Source organism: Melopsittacus undulatus, chromosome 3 (assembly GCF_012275295.1).
Source record: "Melopsittacus undulatus isolate bMelUnd1 chromosome 3, bMelUnd1.mat.Z, whole genome shotgun sequence".
NCBI classification, from domain to species: Eukaryota; Metazoa; Chordata; class Aves; order Psittaciformes; family Psittaculidae; genus Melopsittacus; species Melopsittacus undulatus.
This window is the reverse complement of record NC_047529.1, coordinates 30,117,426-30,139,610: the sequence shown is the minus strand read 5'-3', so window position 1 is coordinate 30,139,610 and position 22,185 is coordinate 30,117,426. Positions and strand designations below refer to the sequence as shown.

Below are 22,185 nucleotides of genomic sequence, written 5' to 3'. Positions count from 1 at the left end.
AGACCTTTAATTCTTACAAAGACATGAGATAGGCAACGTTGTTTTGGTCTGCCTTGTTTTGCTGTTCTGCTAGTCTGACTAAGTAGATTTGGATTAAAGAAAAACAGGGACTGAATACACACTGCCTATTTAATAGTAATTAATAATGTCTGATGCCACTTGCATATATATCATCAGCACTATTTTAAACATAAAACTAGACTTTTAAGAACTCAGCATCAAAACCAAACCAAAACAAAACCAAAAAAACAAACAGGCAATGTGGCTTCACGTGCAAGTTTGCATAAAGAAAATATGTATTTAGTGGCATTTCTCAGGCCAAGTGATCTCTCATCTAGAAAACATAAGGCTACACAGTGTTTAGGGCAGGCACACTGTATCCTCATTGTCCATGTGCAGTGATGCTGTCTATATGTGAATTTCCTATATTAAGTACTGAACACTTGAATGCTTCCTAATTTCTAAAATAAGTGGAGCACCTCCAACTATGTATTTTCAGTATACATGTATGGCAAATCCCAAAGATATATTATACAAATAATACATGAAATACAACAGCATACATTACTAGTATGTATAAATGTATTCTATTAATAGCATATAATCATAAACATTAAACAGTGCATGAATAAAACATATTTTTAGAAGTTTTTCTTTCTGTCACCTTGGATCTACAGATTGGGTATAGGAACTGCAGTACTGACTTTTATTTACAGGACTGATTCACTGATAATTGCACTTGTTTAACACAGGAAAGTAAATAAAAATAATGTTTTAAATCAAATTTACATTTTAGTTATGTGCTTTCGAGATCTGCAGATAATTTCTGACCCCAGAAAGGCTTACCCATATGTTTAATTTTACACTTAAGAGTAACAATAGTGAAAATAATGCACATAAAAATGAGCCTTTGCAGAGCGAAAGTCGTGATAGTAGCCTGCTTTCACATTCATCATGCACAGAAACCCACTCAAGGAGGAAAAGGTGAAGTGAAAAGGTACAATCATTCCCACTCTCCCGCATTCTCTGCAGATTTTCATTTCATATTCCCATTCCCTCAAAATAAGACAAATTGACATTAACAAATATTAATAGGATAGATAAAATATTTTGTAGGAAAATAATTCAGCAACTATTTATAATATTTTTTTTTAATTTCAGGTTCTTCTCAGGCCTCTGTTTCTAATATGCCAGCATATGTTTCCCTCTGACATAAATTGATATTTCAATTGCATGTGTTGACAGGCTTGGGCTTTACCATTTAGAGGCTTAGGTGCTTACTGACCCTCACTTAGGACGCATTTTTTCCAGTATGCCCATCATAGCAACAGCTGCTCATCCTTTATTCCAGTAAGCAACACTGGACCACTGGATTGTTTCTAAGTGTTATGTTCATTTTATTCTTTATTGATGAATGACATTTCAGCTTCTCCTTGGGCACCTAATGCTCCTGCTGCAGTCCAGTGAATCCTGGTACACAATCGATGCAAGAACAGGTTTTCCTGGTGATGAAGATGCAACGTGATAATATCTTGAAATGCCACATTGTTAGAGAGCACTCTGAAGTACTTCATACATAACCCTAGTATGTTTGCAGCTTTACTAAGAATGCTGAATAACATGTGGGTAATATTTTGTCTTTTACAGAAAAGTATAGTAGGAAATGGTGAAAAAAATAATCTGCACAGATTATTGCTGGCAGAAGAAAAAGATTTTTCTGTGAGACATAGCACATGACAGTGCATTTTCAGGTACCAAACCCAGAGAGGTAATAAAAAGTATCTCTGAAGTGCAATAAAGAGTTATGTTTTAAGTGCTATTATACAGAACTTGCTTTCACAAAGCACAGTGTTTCTTAATTAGCTGTAGCACTGTGTTGAGGACCTCTTCCTTGGAAGGACTGGCATCTATCTCTTGGCATGAAGGATTCATCATCCTTCTGTATGATTCTTCAACTCTGTTTAAAAACAAAACAAGAGAAACAAAACTTCAAATTTCAGGGATATGAAAAAGCATTAGTCATCAGCCTTGGAAGAAAGTGTTTGCAATGCAGAGAAAAGGGAAACAAAATCTAGCATGAAGCTAAGAATGAAATCTACTGCAAAGAGCGATAAATCATTAGTAACTATTACAATGCAAACCTCAAAGCACACAGTTTCCTTGATGCTGATTCCCAGAGCTCTATTCATATTCACATGGCATGGCACTGAAGAATTTGTTTCTTTGCAGCTTAACACTGCTGTATATATATATGAGACCCAGTCTAGCAGTACAGTGGACAGTCTACTTCTAACACCTGCATCAATTTATTCAGAGCCCACTCAGGCTCACCTCTCTTAACTATATGACATGGCATTATGTGGATGTGTTCACTGATTTCAGCTTTGAGTCACTGCATTACAGAGCCAACACAACATTCAACCCTTTCCTCTGATCAACTTTGCTAACTGGATGAATACCAGGATGCAATACAGGGTGAAAACCTCCTTACTTAAGCTATTCTCGTAATGCAGAACTCTCCCACATTTAGCCTATGAGGATGTGAATGAGAATGTTAATATAATTTTCTGTGTTCACACAACTAATAATGCCAAGATTCAAGCCACATGTCATAAGATGAATCGAGCAAGATTCTGGATGTTCTTATATCCAGACTGACATAATTAACTAAAAGAAATAATCAAGGGCTTTCTGGTGGGAATAAGAAGTAACAGAATTAGAATATGAAATATTCTTAAATGGCAGCATGTTTCCTAGCTCACCTATCCCTCTGCAGATCCCATTATATAAGCCATGCGTCCTCACAGAGTTTCTGTCAAAATTAAGCAATGGATATTTTTAAAGTACATCATCACCTGAAATTTTAAAATCCTACAGGCAGATTTCAGCTTTGTTACTTGTAGATATGGATACTGACATTCAGGTGCCTATACTGAGCACTAGGTATTTAAGTTTCCACTGCAAACAATGATGATCTAATCAATAAATTTGGCAGAGCCTAGACAGCAATTCAGAACACCCTGAAGCAGGAAACCTAGAGTGCAATTCAGTTGGTTAGGCAAATGTGTCTAGTACTGCTTGAGATGCTCTGGACTATCTCATTCAGCTTGGAGTTTCTGGTCGAGAAAGTGTTCACAGGTTCTGCATCATATCTGCGAGCCTAATGCAGATGTCTCAGATCTTATAGAATGGCTCTAGATAGTTATGCTTAGATCACTGGGATCCAAAAACATCTCAAGTCATATCAAAAGGCTCTAGATACTTACGCTTAGACCTCTGAACTCCAAGCGGCTGGTAAGCTGAATCACTTTAAAGGCTCCATTGAATGTATTAACTATACGGGGATCTGGGACACTTAGCACAACTAAAGATATCTACAAGATCTAAACTTTATTCCTTTATTCTGAAGCTCAATTCCAGACTTTTCTGGGGAAGCTATATGTTTCAACTTCTTGCCTCACAGTTCTGGAAGTTTTAGGTTGCTCTCCTTTGTGACCTCAGTATGAAAGGTGCTGCAATCAAAGCAGCAAGTAGCAAAACACAAGTATTTTAACTCAAAGCTCCTTTGCAGGAAAATGTAGTTCTTAGCCTGCAGCTTTAAAACACTTCTAATCAGAAGTGACAGAATTTACCTTCTAGGCAGCCATGAATCCTTTCCAAAAAAAAACCACACCTCAATCAAAAAACTTAAGACATTGGAAATCCTTGTCCCAGTAATGTGAGTGGGACATTTGCTACTCATCCCAAAGGAGCCAAGATTGTCTCCATTGGCTCTATTCCTCCTTAAAGTGTACCTTTGGCGAAACAAGGTGTTAGCTTCCAGTTCAGCTTCCTCCTTTGTTTTCTCCAGGCCCCGGTGCTGAAGTCTCCGGATTCGCTCCTCTGGGTCAACAGTCAGAAGAAGAACAAGATCGGGTTTAAGCAGATCACCAGGCCACTGGTACACCTCATCATGAGCTGGTGGAAGATCCTGGACTTTCCCATTTATTTCAGTGGCAATTGTGTAGGCAGCTGTGCTGTGCCAGTACCTGTCAGGAAAATATAGAATGGAAGGAGAAATTTTAGAGAGGACACGAATTCTTCAGAAATATATGAGACAGGCATCACTATAATGACAACTGCAATAATGATGACATAGGTGACACTGTGATTTTGAAGGGAAATGTAAACAGTAGTTCAATATTATCCATTATTTCTTAATTAATTAATTGATAATGAGTGATAATACTCAATGCAATTACAGTGAATTATTAAGTAAAACCTATGGCAGAAGCTACGCTTTTTGCAGAGTGTTCCAGATGCTCCTATCAAAAGAAAGTCTTCTCATATAATGAGAGGTCAAAAGAGAAGTTATAGTGTATGTCAAAACTCAGTACCCTAGGCCCCCTTTTCGTGGTTTCCATCCTACTTCATGCAACAGATTTGGCAGAGAGCATTCAGTCTTCAGTTCCATGTGAATGAAGACAGAATTTATTAACGGCTATGCATTTCACTTGCATTTAACATTCCCACCACTATGAGGCCCTGTATTTTATATATTTATATATAAATATTTGTATATTTTTGAGTAAAACCCACTGAAATTTAACCAAAATTTTGGTTAAAAATAGTGCCCATACAGATGCAAATAACTTCTATGTACATGTGCTGTGAAGGGGCGCGGCAATACATCTACTGAAACAAACCAGGAGTGCAAAGTGCATGTGGACTTCCTGTATTAAGAACAACGTCAGAGCTGCCTACACAGGTAGTGAAAACAAAAAATAACATAAACAAAACCAAAAAAAGTAGGAAGCATATTTCTGGCTTTACATCCTCAAAGAGTAAGTCTACCTAAAACTCCATCATTCTAAACCACCTGTATCTCAGACGCATATGAGAGTTAGCAGTGATCAGGAGCCCTCATCCTTCTTGGGCTTGTCACATGGCCTTGGTTTGGGTCAGGCTGCACATCCCATACCTCTACTATTCCTAACTGAGGATGCAACACTTTTCATTGTGTCCTAAAGCCAGTTATGAGTATTACACTGATGGCAGTGCCATTCTTACTGCTATCATAAGTATTAATCTTTAGAAGATTTAACGATTACCTATATGCAAAGTAGCATTCTCCCCCACCCCCCACCCCCAAAAAAAAGAAAAAAGAGAAAAAGAAAATAAAACCAAAGACTGTCATTAACAACTTCTGCCTGTAACACTGAACAACTGTATGACGCACTGATATAAGAGGACTTCTTAAATATACAAACCTGTCTACGATCACAGGTGCCTGAGTGGATGCTTTTGCTATTTCTGAAGCAAGAATGTAGTTGCCCGCAGCATAAAATGCCCTTTTAATGGGTGCTGGCTCATCATCAAATATTGCCCTCCACTGGCTGATGCAAGCTGGTGGGGACCTCAGCAGAAAGCCATTCAGGGTGTCCTTAACAGACTGGGTTACAGTGGTTTTGCCTGCATTTCATTTACAAAAGGGAACATTTATTATGTTACACACCAGATACAACCATGCTTTAAAAAATGATAAATGCTCCTATCTGTTCACTTGAAGCACATGTTCTGACACCCAACTATGTAACCTGAGCATCTTGTGATGAGGTTTTCAGTGGGAAATGATCATGAGTGTGATTGTAGGAGCTATTACTCCACTCTGTCCTCCCAGGCCTTCCATCCCTCCCTCTTACCACCTTTTGGTCTTCACACCCTTAAATGCATTAAATGCATGGGCACTTCTCTATATATCCATCTATTTCCATATATACCCATTTACAACATTTTTTCTAGGTCACAGTTCATGTGGATGTTGCCACCCTGTCACCCAATACTTTCTTCTTAGAGGGAATTTTCAGCTTTCTTTCATTGAAAAGTCAGAAAACAGTTATTCAAAGGCAACAAAAATACCTGCCTGAGACAAGATGCTGCCAGCTTCCCAGACTACCAATATTTTACTTCATTTATTTAAAAATCTCTCAGGTAAAAGCATGTTTCATCATTTGCACATGAAATTTAATTTCCTGTACTCCACTCTTTGTATTCTTTCATCTACATCGATAAAGAATTCATGCTCTGAATGAAAATTAGCATAGACTGCTTGATCTCTCAAGAGTAAAAGAAGACAGGCTGGTCTTTAGTAATTCTTTTAAATTAACTTTAATTAGTAATTCTGTCAGATCTGTCACAGGTTTCCCGGATTTTCTGAATTGCTAAACCCTATGCCTGGCTGAAAGCCACAACGGTCGCTCTTTCCAACAATTTCCCACCTGGGGTACTTTAACCACACGCTCCTACCTGTGGCGTCCAGCCCCTCGAAAACCACAACGGGAAAGCTTCCCTTCTGCTGGTGCACAGGGCATTTCTCCAGCAGGTCGAGCAGCGCTCCGGCCTCCGGGATCCGCGCCGCGCACTGTAGGGAAAGAGACGAGACCCTTCACGCCCCTGCCGCCGCGCCGCGCTCGGCAGCGGGTATCCCCGAACCGCGGCACCGGCAGGGGCTCACCTCCCGCAGGCGGTCGCGGACGGCGGGGGCTGCGGAAGGCAGGGCTCGGCGGAGGGGATGCGGGCCCGGCGAGCCCGGAGCGCAGAGCCGCAACATCGCCGCTGACAGCGGGACGGGAGGGGCGGGAGGCGACCGCGCGGCCGGGAAACGAAACTGCCCGGCGGGCGGGGAAAGCGGCTGGAGAGGCCGGCAGGCAAGAGCTGGCCCTCGGAGGGGCGGGATTTCTGCTGCCCCCTCCCGCTTTACTGGAGTGAACGGGCTCGGTCCCCGTGAGAAACGACTCTGTGCATGCATAACTGAAACTGGAAGTGGAAAGTGTAAGTCTTAGCCTCGGGATTTGACCCGTCCCACCCCTCATCCCCTCCCGAGCAAAAGAAGGTCACACTCCCATGGTCTGCAGTGGCTGAACCATGGGGTCTCCAAAATAAAACAAATAATAAAATACATTAAAATAATAATTAAAAAAGCACAAATACACTCTACTTCTTCAGTCTGGCCTGAAGAGACAATCAAGTCATGAATCCAGTGGACTGTTTTGCTGTGTTGCAGTGCCCAAATGGCACTGAGCTGTGAGGACATTATTCCTAACTCAACCTCATTATCCTCTCAGTCAGTACCTTAATAGCAAGATCAATGCACTAAAACAATTTTGGAAGTAAAACGTACTTTTACAAACCTGTGTTTTCATAACTTTATGATGGCCAGTTTCAGCTTCCATCTGCTCAGAGACAGGAGCAGGAAGGACTTGTCAGTAGCCATAACACCTACGTAGTTTCATGTCAGCTGCTATGAATAATTTGCCCAAAATGTGGATTTTGAGTTTCAAAAATATGTAACTTGAAATGTAAGAGAACCTGCACCTCTTTCTGCATCTTAGTAGTTCGGAAACTGACACTTAGAGATATCTAAAGTTAAAATTCTGACGCATCTTCTGAAAGAATATACTCTCGAAAAAGTCCATTCTGCAAGAAATTCCTCAGGAACTTGGAGTCTACCTCTGGCCAGCTCAAAAGAAAGAGTTTCTGCAGGGAGAGGGGAACAACTCGTAAGCAGTATTGGTGAGACAGAGATCAGCTATACTAGTTGGAAACTGCACATGCTGAGGAAGATGGAGGCAGGCTGGGCCAGAGCAAGAACTGGAACACAGCCTTGAAGGCTCCTGAACACAGTCTCAGAAGCCGGTACTAAAACTGGCCTTTTTTTTTTTTAAGGGAAAATATGCCCTTTTTTATGCCTGAGAACTCCTATGTCATTCCACCTCACTCATATGCATGGCCATGGCAGGTGGGTGTGGATGCCAGAAGACACAGTATAAAATACCATTCATTATAGAAGACACCAATAGATGGCAATTTTAAGTACATATTAATATGCACTACTGAATCAGACTAGTGCCTCTTCTCGTCCAATATTTTGTCTGGCAGAATGACATGCTGTGCAAAAGCCTGGAGTATCCGTGGTCTCTTATCCTAGTTCTTATGCTCCTACAGCATCCACAGTCAACAAATTAGGAATGTTTGACAGCACATCTTCATCTCTTTCTTTTAGCACCTATTTATGGACCCTTGCTCAGCCATCTGTTTAAATCCCTTTCTGACTCCACAATAGAGTCTAACTCCATAAAACCGCATGGTCTCACATTCCAGCAATGCACCTCTTGCATAAAACCAATTTTCTTTTATAAGCTTGAAACTCATATTTTACTTGCTTCAATAAGTGCCTCTTCTAGTAACATTACTAATTTTGGTTATTAACAGTTCAATATTTGGTTTATTTATCACCTTCATGATTTTGTAAGGCTCATTCAGATTTCCTCTTCAGCTTTTTCACATCAGAAATAAGAGTGCCTATATATTGAAGACAGCTGATTCATCCCTAAAACATTTATATAGAAGAAAAACTTCCCTAACTCTGTGAGGTCCTTGATGAGATGTGGAGATCTGAACTGTACCACTAGTTAAGGTATGGCTACAAATACTGAAGTTTCACAGAGCAACGAAAGGATGCCACCTGCCTTGCTCTCAATAACTTTCTGGGTGATACTTAGCTTTTTGCTGACTTTTTGTTTTCTATTGTCCCTCATAGAGTCATTGATTTCAGAGGGGTAGCAACAGTGACTCCAAGATCTCTTTCCTGAGATCCCAGTGCCACTGCCAAGCTCAATACCTTGTATACTCAGGGTTTCAATTATTCTTTCCTATGTGCACCACCGTATCTTTCTCTACACTGAAGCTTATCTGCAGCTTTTCTGTTTATTCGGTTTTTTTGAGGTCCAATTGACTTGCAGCCAAGTTTCATTGCAAAAGCATTTAAAAGCTGTCCATGTTCCTCACTGACCTGCCTGGTCCCTTGCTCTTCGTTTCTAATGTTTTCCAGATGCCACTGTTGCCTTTCCCCTCCCTACTGTCTAAAGGGAGAGCTGACTTTCATTTTCTATTTCCCCTCCCACTGCCTTGATACAATCTTGTTTACAAGCATTCATGAGACAAGTCAGTGGTGCCTTTTTACGTATTTATAATATGCTTATGAGATCATTTGTAACAGACACATGATGTCTGTCCTCCTGGCTAATTACTTAAAAGTATCTTCTTGCAAGATTTTAGGTCTTTCCTATCAGATTATACAGAAACAGTTCAGTCAAAAATATAGAAGAGAGCTGCCTTTTAGGTCCAAGACAAGTCTTTGTATTTAAAATCAGTGCAGGGAGTAGGAGTGTCTTGAAATTAAATAATGGGAAGTATTTTTCAGTTTCTTCACAAGGACCTTTATAATTTTGTCTTCTCTATAGTATGAAATGATGCTGAAAAGCAAATGTGCAAATTATGTGAAAAACACAGTTCTGGTGCCTCTTCACATCTCTGAACATTCACTGTGTTTGGATATAGTTACAGGGAAGAGCCATATAACCACTAAAAACCTTTTTGATCTACCCAAAGTGAAAAAAGAGGAAAAAAAAGCCCCAAATTAATCAACCTAACACTTTAAAAATATACCTCAGTGCATAGCCCTGTAATGTAGATAAACAGCAGAGACATAAGCAGGAATTACTTATGTTTGAAGGCCCATTAAATGCGTAGGTACATAAAACAGACACAAATAGAACACAGCTGTTTTGATGCACAACAAGCTTTCAAGAACACCAGTAAAGAGCCTTCCAGTAAGGACAAAGGTCTGGGTGTAAAATCATAAGAACATAGAAGTTAGCATCATATTAGGCCAAGACACCCTCATCTTCTGACCACTGTTGGTGGCCAGTGCCAGATGTTTGGAGAAGAGTATGGAACAAACCCAGAAGGATTCTTCTCCCAACATCTTGTTGCCAATAAAGGTCAGACAAGATGGTCCCTGAAGTCCCTTCCAACCTGGTACTCTATGAGTCTATTATTCTATGATCTTGGCCCAGATTCTAGGACTCATGTCTTTATATACTCCCTGAGGTGGAGATCATATATACACCACTAAGGGTCCATGGTGGGCTTCTTTCAAATGTGCCTAATCGGTGTATTTATATCATGTGTTTCAGAACTTAATTTGCATGTGGGTTTTAACTTTGGTAATTTTCCTTGGACTGCATTCCAAGGAGGGGTCAGTCACTGCAAGTACAAGGTCCTTGACAGAATCCCATTTATGGTGCTGCAGGTGCTAACAGGGAAGACATAATTTCCAGATGGGAGTCGATCAAGAAATAATATGTTAATCAAATGCTAAAAACTACATCTGCCATTGCGTGGCTTCTCTGGTTGTCCTTGGACCACCTGTGTTGGTCAAAGGTGACGTGATAATGGCTCCTATATTAACCTTATTTGTGTTACTGGCTCATGTCAAGAATTTGCTTTCCCTAGCAGCTGAGGCACCATGCAACAAGATCAGGGCCGAGGCTGCATTAGGTCTAGGTCACTGTGCCAGCCTCGGTGTATCTTCTGCAATTTCCAGCCTTTCAGAATGTCAGGAAAGTTTCTGAGACAGGGTGAGCCAAAGGAAAATGTTTTACCTGCAGTAAGATCTCTATACAAAGCTATAGGCAGTGCTCATGAACTTGGTGGCATACATATATGTGAATATATACATACATGTATATAATCATATACAGCACAGTATTTCTTGAGATCCAATATCTGCAGTGTTGAGATTGTCTTTTAAGTTCTTACGCTTATCAGAAGTATTCCTAGGAAAAGTTTTCCAGCTCATACGATGGAGAAAGGCTATAGTCCCTACATCTGCATTGGCTCAATTTTATATGAACAAAAGCTAGAAATGAGGTGAGAAAGGAATCTGAATTTGGGCCAAGAAGATACAAAATGGGGTAGAGTTCCTAACATAGAGAAGAAGGGATGTATGGAGAGAGGGGGAAATAGCAGTCTTTACCAAATTAATTGAAACACTGAAACAACCAAGAAGCAACTTCAAAGTCAGGTTTCAGTCTCAGCCTCAAGGAACTTAAGGGCACATGGATAATTCCGCCCATGGTTATTCGCTGACAACAAGTTCTGAGACAATTCTGGAAAGCCTCAGGAACAGAGATATTTTGCACCATGTTGCATCATTATACATTTGCGAGGTGGCATTACCGGGGTTAGACACAGCAAAAAGCCTCCCATCCTGCCCTATGGCATGAATGCATTCCAGTAAGAAACAGCTGGTAGAGATAACAGTATAAATTGGCTGAAGGGAAAAACCAAATCCCCATTATTCACTGACCCAGACATTATTGAGTCAGTAGATCATCTCCAGGAAAGTGAAGAAAAGGTGATGGGAATTTTAGAATAGCAAATGACAGCACTAATAAAAGAAACAGTTTTTATTCACAAGCAGATTTTGTTTCCTATTAAAGTTTGTGAACAGGATGAAGCTAGCTCTGATACCCCTTTTCCAAGGGGAAAAAAAAAAGAGTCAATATGAAGACAAGATTCTCCTGCTACATTAGCAGTTCTGCAGGCCAATGGAAGTGAGTGAAGCTCCTCTTTAAGCCTGCCATAGCCAACATGCAGTTGGCGTTGAGATTCGAGTATGGCAGCAACAGAAACATTAAACTGCCCATGTGAGAAAGAGGACAGACTGGCTGAAGGCAGTGTGAGGCTGAAAAGCAGTGGAGGACCTCTGGGTGTGCCTAGACCCACTGGGAGTGCTAATAGCAACTGGTGGACGTGTTCTTTCTCCAGCAACGGCTGCCCTGCCACTGAGGAATTAAGGAAGATGGGAACTGGCAGCTTAGTCTCAGTCTCTCCTGGTGTTATCATGAGGGGCAGTCATCTGCCCCACCAACATGTCAGTTCACAGAGGTACAAACTTTTCCTGCTTTTAAGACTAAACCTATTTTCAGTTTGGTGCAGTAGCTTTGCTTGAGGTGCTTTAGGCAGTATGGGAGACCAAGAATTAATGAACCTTCATGTATTTTCTGTTCATGAATCTGAAGTCATCAAGCTCCCTAACCTGGAGTGCTCTGCAATGAAAACCTTTTTAAACAGCTCTTGGCTGTCTCTGAGAAAGATGAAGCATAGTTACACTAGCTCAGCTTTCCCCCTGCTTCAAGAGTCACACCGGTTTTGACCAGAAGAACTGAAGCCACGGAGTCCACACACATTAAAGGGGGTACTTAGATGCTAGACGTGCTCAAACCAGTCAGCAGCCTGAGCACTCGACGGGTTTCACGATGGCACTCAGCCAAGTTATACGGGTCTGGGGCAGAAAAGCGAGGGGGGAATGTGGGTGTAGCACAACGAGAAAACGAAAACACCGATTCCTGGCCAAGTTTCCCTTCTGCGAGAAAGGAAAACGAAACCGATTGCTTCCCCACGCCCCAGAACGGCGGGATGGGGCGGGAGGAGACGGGGCCGTCGCTTTTTAAGCGCTGAGCGACCGGCGCTTCGCTGCAGCTTGCAAGCCGAGCAGGGTCGAACCTAACCGAGCCAAGCCAAGTCAAGCCAAAGCAAGCCTGGTCGAGCCGAGTTGAGCCGAGCGCAGGCGGATCCAAGTGAAGCGCAGCGTAGCGCAGAGGAGCGGAGCTGAGCCATGCAGCTGGGTGCGCTATACCGCCTGCCGCTGGCGGTAGCCCGGGCGGTGCTGGCGGCGCTGCGCGGGCGGCTGTGCGCGCTGTGCTGGAGCCTGGCGCCCCTCTCTCGGCCCCTCTCCCTGCCCCTACCCGGCTGGGGGTGGGTCTCGGCCTTCAGCCCTGTCTCCCCGGCGGGACCCCGACAGGAGCGGGACGACGACTGCGACGCGTCCCTGACGCCCACCAGCGTCAATTACCACTTCACCCGGCAGTGCAACTACAAGTGCGGCTTCTGCTTCCACACAGCCAAGACCTCCTTCGTGCTGCCTCTGGAGGAGGCCAAGAGGGGGCTGGCGATGCTCAAGGAAGCAGGCGAGTTTGGCTGGGTGATGAGCAGCAGGCCGAAATGGCGTGGGGAAAGTTATCCCAGGGTGTGCCCCTCTTCATATTGCTGAGGTCGGGTAAAGATAGCGAGTGGAAGGAATGAGCAACAGGTAGGTTGAGGTTCATAGCATCTTTCTTTGGTCCTTTTCTAGGAATGGAGAAAATAAACTTCTCAGGAGGAGAACCGTTTCTTCAGGACAGAGGGGAATTTGTAGGCAAACTGGTCCATTTTTGCAAGCAGGACTTGAAGCTACCAAGCGTCAGCATTGTCAGCAACGGCAGTCTGATTAGAGAACGGTGGTTCAAGAAGTATGGTAAGGAAAAACTGCTGTGCAGAGAAGCACTGGCGGGGCTTGGGAGCTTCTCGGGGTTTGAGAGTTCCTTTGGGCAGCCTCAACAAAAGATGGGCTTTGATGCAAGTGGGAGATGGTTTAGTTCATTTATAGTAAATGATTTAGTTCATTTATAGGTTAATTTTTAGTAAATGCAAACCAAACTTAAATACTGCTGAAATATTCTTGAATGTACATTTTCAACACAGGCGGTTTGTACTAGTACCTCTTTGGTATAATAGTATAATAAAGTAATAGCTCAAACTATCTTCATAGCTGAGGACACGGACACATGCACACACAAAATGTCTGTTTTGGCTCTGTTTTGGTGCTGCAGCTGTGGTTTTTGTGGTTCATGTGGTGACTCCACAAAACTGTATTTTCAGGTGCTTTGTGACATATCACAAGGAAGTGAAAATGGGCACAGTCCTGACAGCTTCTGAGGGACTGAATATTAATCAATTTTTAAAACTTGCTTTCAGGTGAATATTTAGACATTCTGGCAATTTCATGTGATAGTTTTGATGAGAATGTCAATGTTTTAATTGGCCGTGGTCAAGGAAAGAAGAACCATGTGGAAAATCTGCATAAGCTGAGAAAATGGTGCCGAGAATATGCTGTTGCTTTCAAAATAAATTCCGTAATCAACAGATTTAATGTTGAGGAAGATATGAATGAGCAGATCAAGGCACTCAACCCCGTCCGCTGGAAGGTAAGAAAGTAGTGTATACCATAGGTTTCATGTTCAGAGAAAAGTAATTATGAAGTCCTGGAGTTGTCTGAACCTCAAATGACCTCAGGCAGATCTCCAATTTCAGCTTGGTCTGCTTGTTAGTGGATTTCTTCTCTGTGTTATGTGGTGTTGAGACAAGTTCTGTCTTTTTCTGCAGTTAAATGGAGCCCAGTATGTCAATAATATTTTCTTATTGTATTGGAAATTATTGTTTCAGTGTATGTAAACCTAGGGGGTTTTATGATACTAAAAATAAGATAGAAGGTATTTAACATTTGAAAATGTGTCATGGCGCAGAGAAAACGAGGAAAAGTGTACAATGATACATTAGAGTTAATACATCATTAGCAATATATAAGTGTCCATTAGACATTAATGTTCCATATTAGTGTATTAGAGTATTAGTGGTTAGTGTGCATATATTACAACTCCTCCATAAATGGGATGAATGGCTGATACCCCAGAGTGCTGTACACACTTCCATTCAGAAGGATCCAGACAGGCTGGAGAGATGGGCAGAAAAGAACTTTCTGAAGTTCAACAAAGGTAAGTGCAGGGTCCTGCACCTGGGAGCCAACAGGCATAAACTAAACCAAAGGAAGTTCCACCTGATCGAAGAACATATTTACTATGAGGGTGACTGAGTACTGGAATAAGTTGCCCAGAGATGTTGTAGAGTCTCCTTCCCTAGAGATCTTTAAGACCCATCTGGACACAATCCTGAGTAATGTGCTGTAGGTGACCCTGCTTGCGCAGGGAGGTTGGACTAGATGATCTCCAGTGGTCCCTTCCAGCCTCAACCATTCTGTGATTCTGAGATTGTATTTCCTACTAGAAGTGTATAAAATACATTATGTTATCAATTTGAAAATGGGTAGATATACTGTGACTTATAAATATGGGGGAACTTGTGGTGAAATATCACATTATTTGCTTCATGAAAACTGGTATACACACATGATTTCCCAGAAAAAAAAAAATAAAATCTGTAAGTGAAATATTGTTCCTACTAAAGGGCTGTAAGGAAAATATGACATACATCATAATATTTATCAAGCTTCCTGTTATACTTTCTTACTGGGGTTACAGGACACATTGATGACAAAGGCATCTTCCCACCCCCCCCCCCCACCCCCCCAAAGTCTATACTGAATTCCTATTTGAGGACTTGACTTTTAGAAGGAGGCTGTTAAGTAGACAAACTGTTACATTTTGTTTCTGGGGAGTCATCCCTATCTTTCCTTTGACCATCTGAAGCTAGTTAAACTTACAGTCACCAATCAGGTTAAAATCTTGAAGAATAAAGATTGAGTTGATAGCCTGCACTGTACATAGTACTTACTGGCATTTATAATATAACCATACTATTTGAGGTTCAATCAGAAGTTTATTTGAGCTTTGATTATCTGTGCTCTTATTAAGACCAGAGCAGTTAAGATTTCTGTGGAAACCTGATCAGGAACCATTACTGTGTAATTACATTTGGGACTATGTAATGTTAATTTGCTACAAACAAATCTTCACTGTTCCCTTCGTGTAGCATTCACTTATCACACTTTCTAAGAGTGTGGCTCCACTGACAGAAAAATCAAAGACTGAGACAACTGAAGGTTTTTGCCATGATGACAGTCTCTTATCCTCAAGGCAAGTAGAAACAAAATCTTAACCAGGTGCCTTCTGTCTTCAGGTATTCCAGTGTCTGCTCATAGAAGGGGAGAACAGTGGTGAGGATGCCCTGAGAGAAGCAGAGAGATTTGTTATTAGTGATGAAGAATTTGAACAATTCCTGGATCGTCACAAAGATGTCTCCTTTTTGGTACCTGAATCTAATCAGAAGGTAAAATTGAAACTTTCCTTTTGTAACTTTATTTTCAAATAAATTTGGAAAGATGGAAAGGACCTAGAAGCTTTCATGGCAGTTAACACATTCCCCATTAGTGCTGGCTTCAAAGAAGCACAGTCCAACTTTGTCAGCAACTGGATTTGTTATGGTGGAAGCCAAGGTTTTCAATTTTCTTTAAGCATTTTTATTGAGCACAAAGTTATTAATAGAGGAGTAAAACCTCATTGATCTCAGTCCTTTGGAAACCAGTGGGAGTCCTCTCACAGTGTTGTGTGGGCCTCTGCTCAGTGAGATAGATGTAGACACCGAAACTGGAGAAAGTTTTCCACAGCTCAGACGTGAACTCTAAACAGTACTTAAGCTCTCTGGAATTGAATAATTCTTCCACACCAGGGCACAATAATCTGAAAAAGTTGAATGCTAATGTAAATGAACTTTATGTTCCAAGCGTAGTTTCCTAATAGAGATTCACCATGATGTTATGCTATGACAGTGTCTCTGACCTGCATGAACTAAGATATCCCAGTCAGCATTACATTGGGTACTGAGGAACATGAACTAGTATTTTTGCCTGATATATCTTACTGGGTACTCCCTTCCACAAGAAAATTGTGTTTTAACATTGTCTATCTGAGCACCTTTGGACTACACTTTCAGGCTCTTTGTTCACAAGGAGACTTCTGTTGCTATTACAGAGCCCAGCAGTTAATTTGATGAGCTGCCATTCAGCTTACATTAGCTGCAGTAAAGGACATCAATGCCTAAGGGTGGAACCCATGATATTTTGTAAGATGACCCCATATATGAGGAGAGCTAAAACTCACTGTTAAGGAAGTTTATGAACTGAGTGAGGAATTACTAAGTTGACCCGAGCTCAGGAATTCTTAAATCTCCCATTGGAATGGGAGAGATGATCCTTTTCCTCCGCAAAGATTATGGTTCTCCATTTACAGTTTATTTCTTAATGTATGGAGAACTCAAGTGAGGAGGCTGAGTTGCCTCTACTATGTAAGACATACAAGTGGGACTGTACAATCTAACATTTGAGGCATTTTGTGATCTGGGAGATTACCTTTGTCTGCTGGGTAATAATTAAACACCTCAGCTTAAATGGCCACTTTATTTGTTTGGAATATTATATAATCATTCCTGTATGCAAACCAGTGTAAGTTCTGTTGGTATAAAAGTTAGTAGAAAAGTTGGATATTATTTAGAACACTTTTATCCAGTTGTGTACCCACATTTCAATGAGACACTTGAGACGTAATATTCCAAGAGTTACTGGTTTATTCATGAATTAAATCCTGCTAGTAATCCTGTAGTTTATTTTTATAAACTTGATCCAAGCTCACTGAAATAGTGGTAAGAAACTGCCTGTTTCAAATGATTGTTTGTATTGTCCTTGATGTTTCATGAGAATCAAATTTTGATTTGTATATTAATTTTTTTTTCTTTTGGTCTATTAAAGATGAGGGATTCGTACCTCATTCTGGATGAATATGTAAGTTTTTGTTTGATACTTGGTATTTGTTTGCTAATATGTATATCTGTACAACAGTGATAACCAAATTAATTTACTGTGCATTCTATAAAATAACTTACCATGTAGTACAAGGAACAGATGTAATATCTTCGCATCAAACATATTAAGAACTTAATAGAAGACATAAGGAGAAATTGCCATCAGGTTTATATATAATCATTGCATCACAAACCTGAAAGTGTAGATATATGTCTTTGCAGGACAACTTTGCTGTTTTTCTTAAAAATACAGAACTCATCCTGAAAGCTAAGTTTCAAGGAGTCTGCTTAGTTTACTTATAACTGAAGAGGAAACTTTTAATCTTTAGGAATTATGCTAAGGCTTTATTCCTGCTGAGATGTGTTGATGTATCTGACTGTGAGCTTCTGAGCTTTCTAAGGACTAAGTGAAACTGTTCATGCACTTGTGCAGGCTTTTGTGGGGATTAAAGAGCAACTTGTTCAATTCTGTAGAAAAATTAAGCTTTTACAAACTGATTTTCTAACATCTTATCTATTGATGTTCCAGATGCGTTTTCTGAACTGTAGAAATGGACGGAAAGAGCCTTCCAAGTCTATCCTAGATGTTGGTGTAGAAGCAGCTATAAAATTCAGTGGATTTGATGAGAAGATGTTCCTAAAAAGAGGAGGAAAATATGTGTGGAGTAAAGCAGACATGAAACTGGACTGGTAACTCAATATACTGAGTTAGGACAGGTGCATTATGTAAAGAAAATGGATGTGTGCATATGTGCATGGATGTATATGTATCTAATGCTTTTAACTACACTAGGTGTATTGCATATATGGCATACACAGTATAGTTCTGTATTTGAATGTGCTAATATTTTAGAATGTAGACTATGTTCTTAGCCGTTGTTTGGGTGAATATTACCAAGTAGCTTGAGAGCTTTCATATAAACAGATCTCTGAGATCGACTTTCTAGTCCATTGTATGAAGGGCAAACCATTAATGTAATGTCACACAGGAAACAATTTTAAGATAATACGTAAGTGTGCATGCCATAAAACAAACCAAAACACATCCCAACGTCTAAGTCATTATAAACAGCTTTAAGAATGGGTAAGTGGAATTTATTCACGGGGAACGTTAGTCTACTTCCTTCATATGGAAAGGTGGATTGCAGTTCCTCGCTAGATCACAAGAGGGCCAGCTGGCAGTCCTTAGGAAACCGCCCTCGTTCTTGGTTTTCTGGCAACGGTCACGGCTTTATAATTACAGTTTTCCAAACTTAATTAGTTTCCCCCTCCCCATGCTCTGTATGAAGAGTATGGGGATAAGTACTGCACAAAGCAGAAGTGAGCTGCCGCTACTCATTCATCCTGTCCATTGCACTCAATGCCTGGACTGTCTCATAAATTTAAATGTTTGCAGCAGTTGGGAACCAGCATGTATTAAATATACCATGTAGAGAAAAATATATCTTTCATTTTTCTGATAGTGTTAGTTTGTTGGGTTTTTTTTTATATTTTTGAGAGGACTGTTTTGCATTCACCTAAATGTAGGGGAATGCGCTTAAGTAGGAGCTGCTACTTCTGAGTAAATGAAAGTGCACCTCTGAATACACTGTGAATTTTTTTCCATGTATAATTCCTTCAGTTTCTATTTTTACTATCCTAACTAAATATACTGTCTCTAGTGCTCTTTTGTCTCTTTGTATTTTGCATTTTGCAATCACAACACTTCCTAAGCACTTACAGTTCAGTATTTTTTTTTCTTGCATTAATACTAAGTGACGTTTAAAATGTGGCCCACACACATTAACCCCACAGTCTTTTGGCAGCTCTTTCACTGACCTCAGTTGGAGTTCTGCCTGAGTAGCGAGTATGGGCAGCACAAATTTATGTAACTGGGGTTTGATTTCCTCTGCATTCCCATTGCTCAAATGTTAAACCCAGCCTCTTTCTCAGCATCTACACTGCATGATAGAAAAGAAGCATTTTCCTTTGCTACTGGCCCAGTCCCAGCATGGAGAAAGATTTAGTGCATCAATGTACCAGTAAATCTACCAGCTTGCTGCTGCTGCAGAAAATGCCAGCTGTATCACAGCACACAGATGCGAGGCACACAAACTCCCATTCAGAACCAGAAATCCTGCCATTCTCTGCTTTGCATTTTATTCTGTAAAGGGCTATTCTTTTGATGCAAGAGCTCCTCTGTGCCTGCGGAGGAAGCTGTAGAGTAAACAAACTGGAGGTGAAAATGTGATAATCCAGTAAATAATGTAAAGACACTGAAGATGGCTTTTATCAGAATATTCTGAGTCCTTCTCTTCTTAAAATCTTAAGGATTTTACATTGCCTTTAGTTACCAAACCGAATTAAGATAAAGTTGCTGCTCTGTGTAATAGTCTTGCACATTGGAAATTAAGAACTTGCGTAACATGTTTTGACAGACAGTCACCATAGTTAATGAATAGCTATCAGTATTTTTTTTGTATACAATTTTTTTTTTGTGTAAAATCTCAAAAATATTCTTGGCTACAGCTTGGTTAACCTAGTTTTGTTGTTTTGTTTTGTTTTTTTTTTTTTTTTATCTATAAACACAGTTCACATTGGACCAGAAATGGACTTTAGGCTTTCAGTTTGCACTGAGGCCTAACTTTCAGCATAGGGCTAGAAAATTAATACCGAATTAGACAACTTCATTAGACAACTAATATACAACTACTCCTAGGCTTAGAGATTACATGTACACTGTGACGCTTAAGAGTCATGATTTGACTCTTAAAGTCCTGTAAACACAGATACGCTTAATTGCATTTTCGTGTGTAATCTCCTGGTACTGCAGCCAAGGGCTTGCTAAAGATGCTGAAGTGGGAAGGAACTTTTACTGTATTTTGCTAACATTATGCAGCTGTTAATTTGTAAAATTTGTTATGAATGAGTGTTTGGGAGAATAACCTCAGTTACAATTATGAATATAACTTGGGCAATGAGTAAAACTGTCATTTAAGATGTATTTTAAGATGACTTCTTTTTCAGCATGAAGTATATTTCAATGTCACAAATAATGGAATTTTTAAATGATGGTGTCACATAATTAGTGCCAAATATTTTACATTGCACATTTCAATAAATGTATCTATTTTCTTAAGTTTGTCCATATTATTACTATGATTTTTTTATATAACTCAGAACCAGACTAGCAGAATGTGTGACTGCATGTGCAAGAGAGCTGTAATTCTGGGTGCAGTCTGTAGTTAACACAAGGAGCTTTTTGCATGGTGCCAAGGGCATCTAGACCGAAAGGAAGAACAATAGCGGTGATTCTCCTTGTGATGAACAGCATTTGTTACAAGCTTGAGTGGACTGGGCTGTGCTGGGAGAAGATGGTTAAAACATCTTGTGCTGTTTGGATGACAGGTGTTACAAAAGCCACAGCTATCCATAAATATCTGAGGACAAAAATAGATGATCTGCTATGGTAAATAAGAGAGAAAGGATAATCAATTTAGTGGCATAAAGACTTTAAAGCTCATCGGTCTCCAGGCTGCAGTATCAACTCTTGTACTAGGCAGCCTGAAATTGAGCTTTTCTCAGTAATTGGTTGTCTGTGATGGGAGGCTTAAGCTTTTCATTCCTCCTTGCTTTTGACATCTTTTTCCCTGGGTATTGTAGTGGAGTGAAGGTACACAGAAGCAGAGCTGCAGCCAGATGCGCTACAGCTTCTGCGATTCTCTGACCGTGGTGCTCCCGGAGGCTGCTGTGTGCTGTCACCCCTGCGATGGGTCAGGCAAGAGTGTAAACCAACCAGACAGCTCTTTACTCATCTCCCCATCTCGGGGTTACAGAAGAAAGCCGGTGGTTGCTCCATACATCAACCAACAACGGGAAAGCAGCTGGTTTTGCGAAGCACTGCTTGCAAAATAGCCATGCCCATCACAGTTTCCTTATGTTTACCTCCTTCCTATTCTTGCCAGAGAGCAAACCCTTCTGCCCTCCTTCGTAAAATCAATCTCCCATTGTTTCTCTCCTGCCGCTGAAAGATATGCTGGGCTGGGGAGCGTCACACTAGAGCAACCAGAGACGCGCGTCCGTGGAATAAATTAAAGCAACATGGGAAAACCGGCAGCGCTGCGCGGCTCTGCACAGCTCGGCCCACCCAGGGAGAACGCTGTTCGGAACACACAGGGAACACGCCCGGGGCTGCCAAGAGGGAAATCCCGGGATCCCCGCGCCCGCCGGGCAGGGAGGCGCCCCCCGCCGCCGCCGCCAGGGGGCGCCGCAGTGCCTGGCGCGGTGGAGCTGGGCGGCTGCTTCAAAGCAGGCGGCGGCGGCGCGGCGGTTAATGGCGCCCGCCCAGCTGCGGGCGCGCCCGCCCCCGCCCGCCCTCACCACACCTCCTGCGCCCCCGCCGGAGAAAAGCCCGGGAGCGGCGCCGGTCGCGCACACTGCGGCCCCGCGGCGGGGGAACACCATGCCTGGGGCAGCGGGATAGCGCGGGGTGTCGCGCACCTTCCGCGGGCCGCCCCGCCTCGGCTGGGGCTGCAGCCGCTGGGTAAGGCGACCCGGGCAGTGAGCGGGCTGTGAGGGGTAGCCGAGCGCGGCGGGAGGGGTGCGGCCGGGAGGTGGGGGAACCTCCGCCCGCGCCGCTGAGCCCTGAGGGGTGGCGGTGTCTCTGAAGCGGCGGTGGGACAGCCGCATCCCCTTACGTAAAGGGTTCTGCTGCCGCTTGCCGCACACATGCCTATCGGCGGGCTGCGGGCCTCCCCCGAGGAGTGCTGCGAGGGCAGAAACTGCGCGGCTCCCGCTCTGCCGTGCGCCTGTGCCGGAGAGGTGGCACTTCGATGCGGACCGGCGGTGCCGGTGCTGGGAGCGGTACCTGGCCAGGAAGGGTGCTGCCGTAGGTGCTGCCTGCAGCGCGTG

General features: G+C 41.9%; 3 protein-coding genes across 3 annotated transcripts in view; 2 read left to right on the top strand and 1 right to left on the bottom strand.

The window, feature by feature from the left end:
- Positions 1–560: 560 nt before the first annotated feature.
- CMPK2 (cytidine/uridine monophosphate kinase 2) lies at positions 561–6,787 on the bottom strand. The gene is made up of 5 exons (XM_034060425.1): positions 6,494–6,787; positions 6,286–6,400; positions 5,250–5,451; positions 3,795–4,028; positions 561–1,957 (listed from the first exon to the last, which is right to left on the bottom strand). Exons 1-5 carry the CDS (start codon positions 6,785–6,787, stop codon positions 1,837–1,839), a joined length of 966 nt encoding a protein of 321 aa, XP_033916316.1. The 3' UTR covers positions 561–1,836.
- A 5,601-nt stretch (positions 6,788–12,388) lies between these two features.
- Positions 12,389–20,413, top strand: RSAD2 (radical S-adenosyl methionine domain containing 2). Its single transcript, XM_005153234.3, has 6 exons — positions 12,389–12,854; positions 13,019–13,180; positions 13,681–13,910; positions 15,619–15,768; positions 17,243–17,275; positions 17,825–20,413. The coding sequence occupies exons 1-6, from the start codon at positions 12,503–12,505 to the stop codon at positions 17,987–17,989; spliced, it is 1,092 nt and encodes a 363-aa protein (XP_005153291.1). The 5' UTR covers positions 12,389–12,502; the 3' UTR covers positions 17,990–20,413.
- Positions 20,414–21,716: 1,303 nt separating this feature from the next.
- Positions 21,717–22,185, top strand: part of RNF144A (ring finger protein 144A) — a 66,547-nt gene continuing 66,078 nt past the window's right edge. Inside the window, exon 1 of the mRNA XM_034061034.1 lies at positions 21,717–21,817. The gene's annotated coding sequence lies outside the window, so the exon portion shown is untranslated. The remainder of the gene's footprint in view (positions 21,818–22,185) is intronic.

What these genes read in the sequence shown, in the direction of transcription:
- CMPK2 (XM_034060425.1), bottom strand. Translation starts at nt 6,787, where the DNA reads ATGCATGCACAGAGTCGTTTCTCACGGGGACCGAGCCCGTTCACTCCA. An exon ending in TCCGCGACCGCCTGCGGGAG is followed by an intron (nt 6,401 to 6,493) that starts GTGAGCCCCTGC and finishes CTTTCCCTACAG; the next exon opens with TGCGCGGCGCGGATCCCGGA. An exon ending in AACACCTTGTTTCGCCAAAG is followed by an intron (nt 1,958 to 3,794) that starts GTACACTTTAAG and finishes GTTTTTAAACAG; the next exon opens with AGTTGAAGAATCATACAGAA.
- RSAD2 (XM_005153234.3), top strand. Translation starts at nt 12,503, where the DNA reads ATGCAGCTGGGTGCGCTATACCGCCTGCCGCTGGCGGTAGCCCGGGCG. An exon ending in GGCGATGCTCAAGGAAGCAG is followed by an intron (nt 12,855 to 13,018) that starts GCGAGTTTGGCT and finishes GTCCTTTTCTAG; the next exon opens with GAATGGAGAAAATAAACTTC. An exon ending in TACCTGAATCTAATCAGAAG is followed by an intron (nt 15,769 to 17,242) that starts GTAAAATTGAAA and finishes GGTCTATTAAAG; the next exon opens with ATGAGGGATTCGTACCTCAT.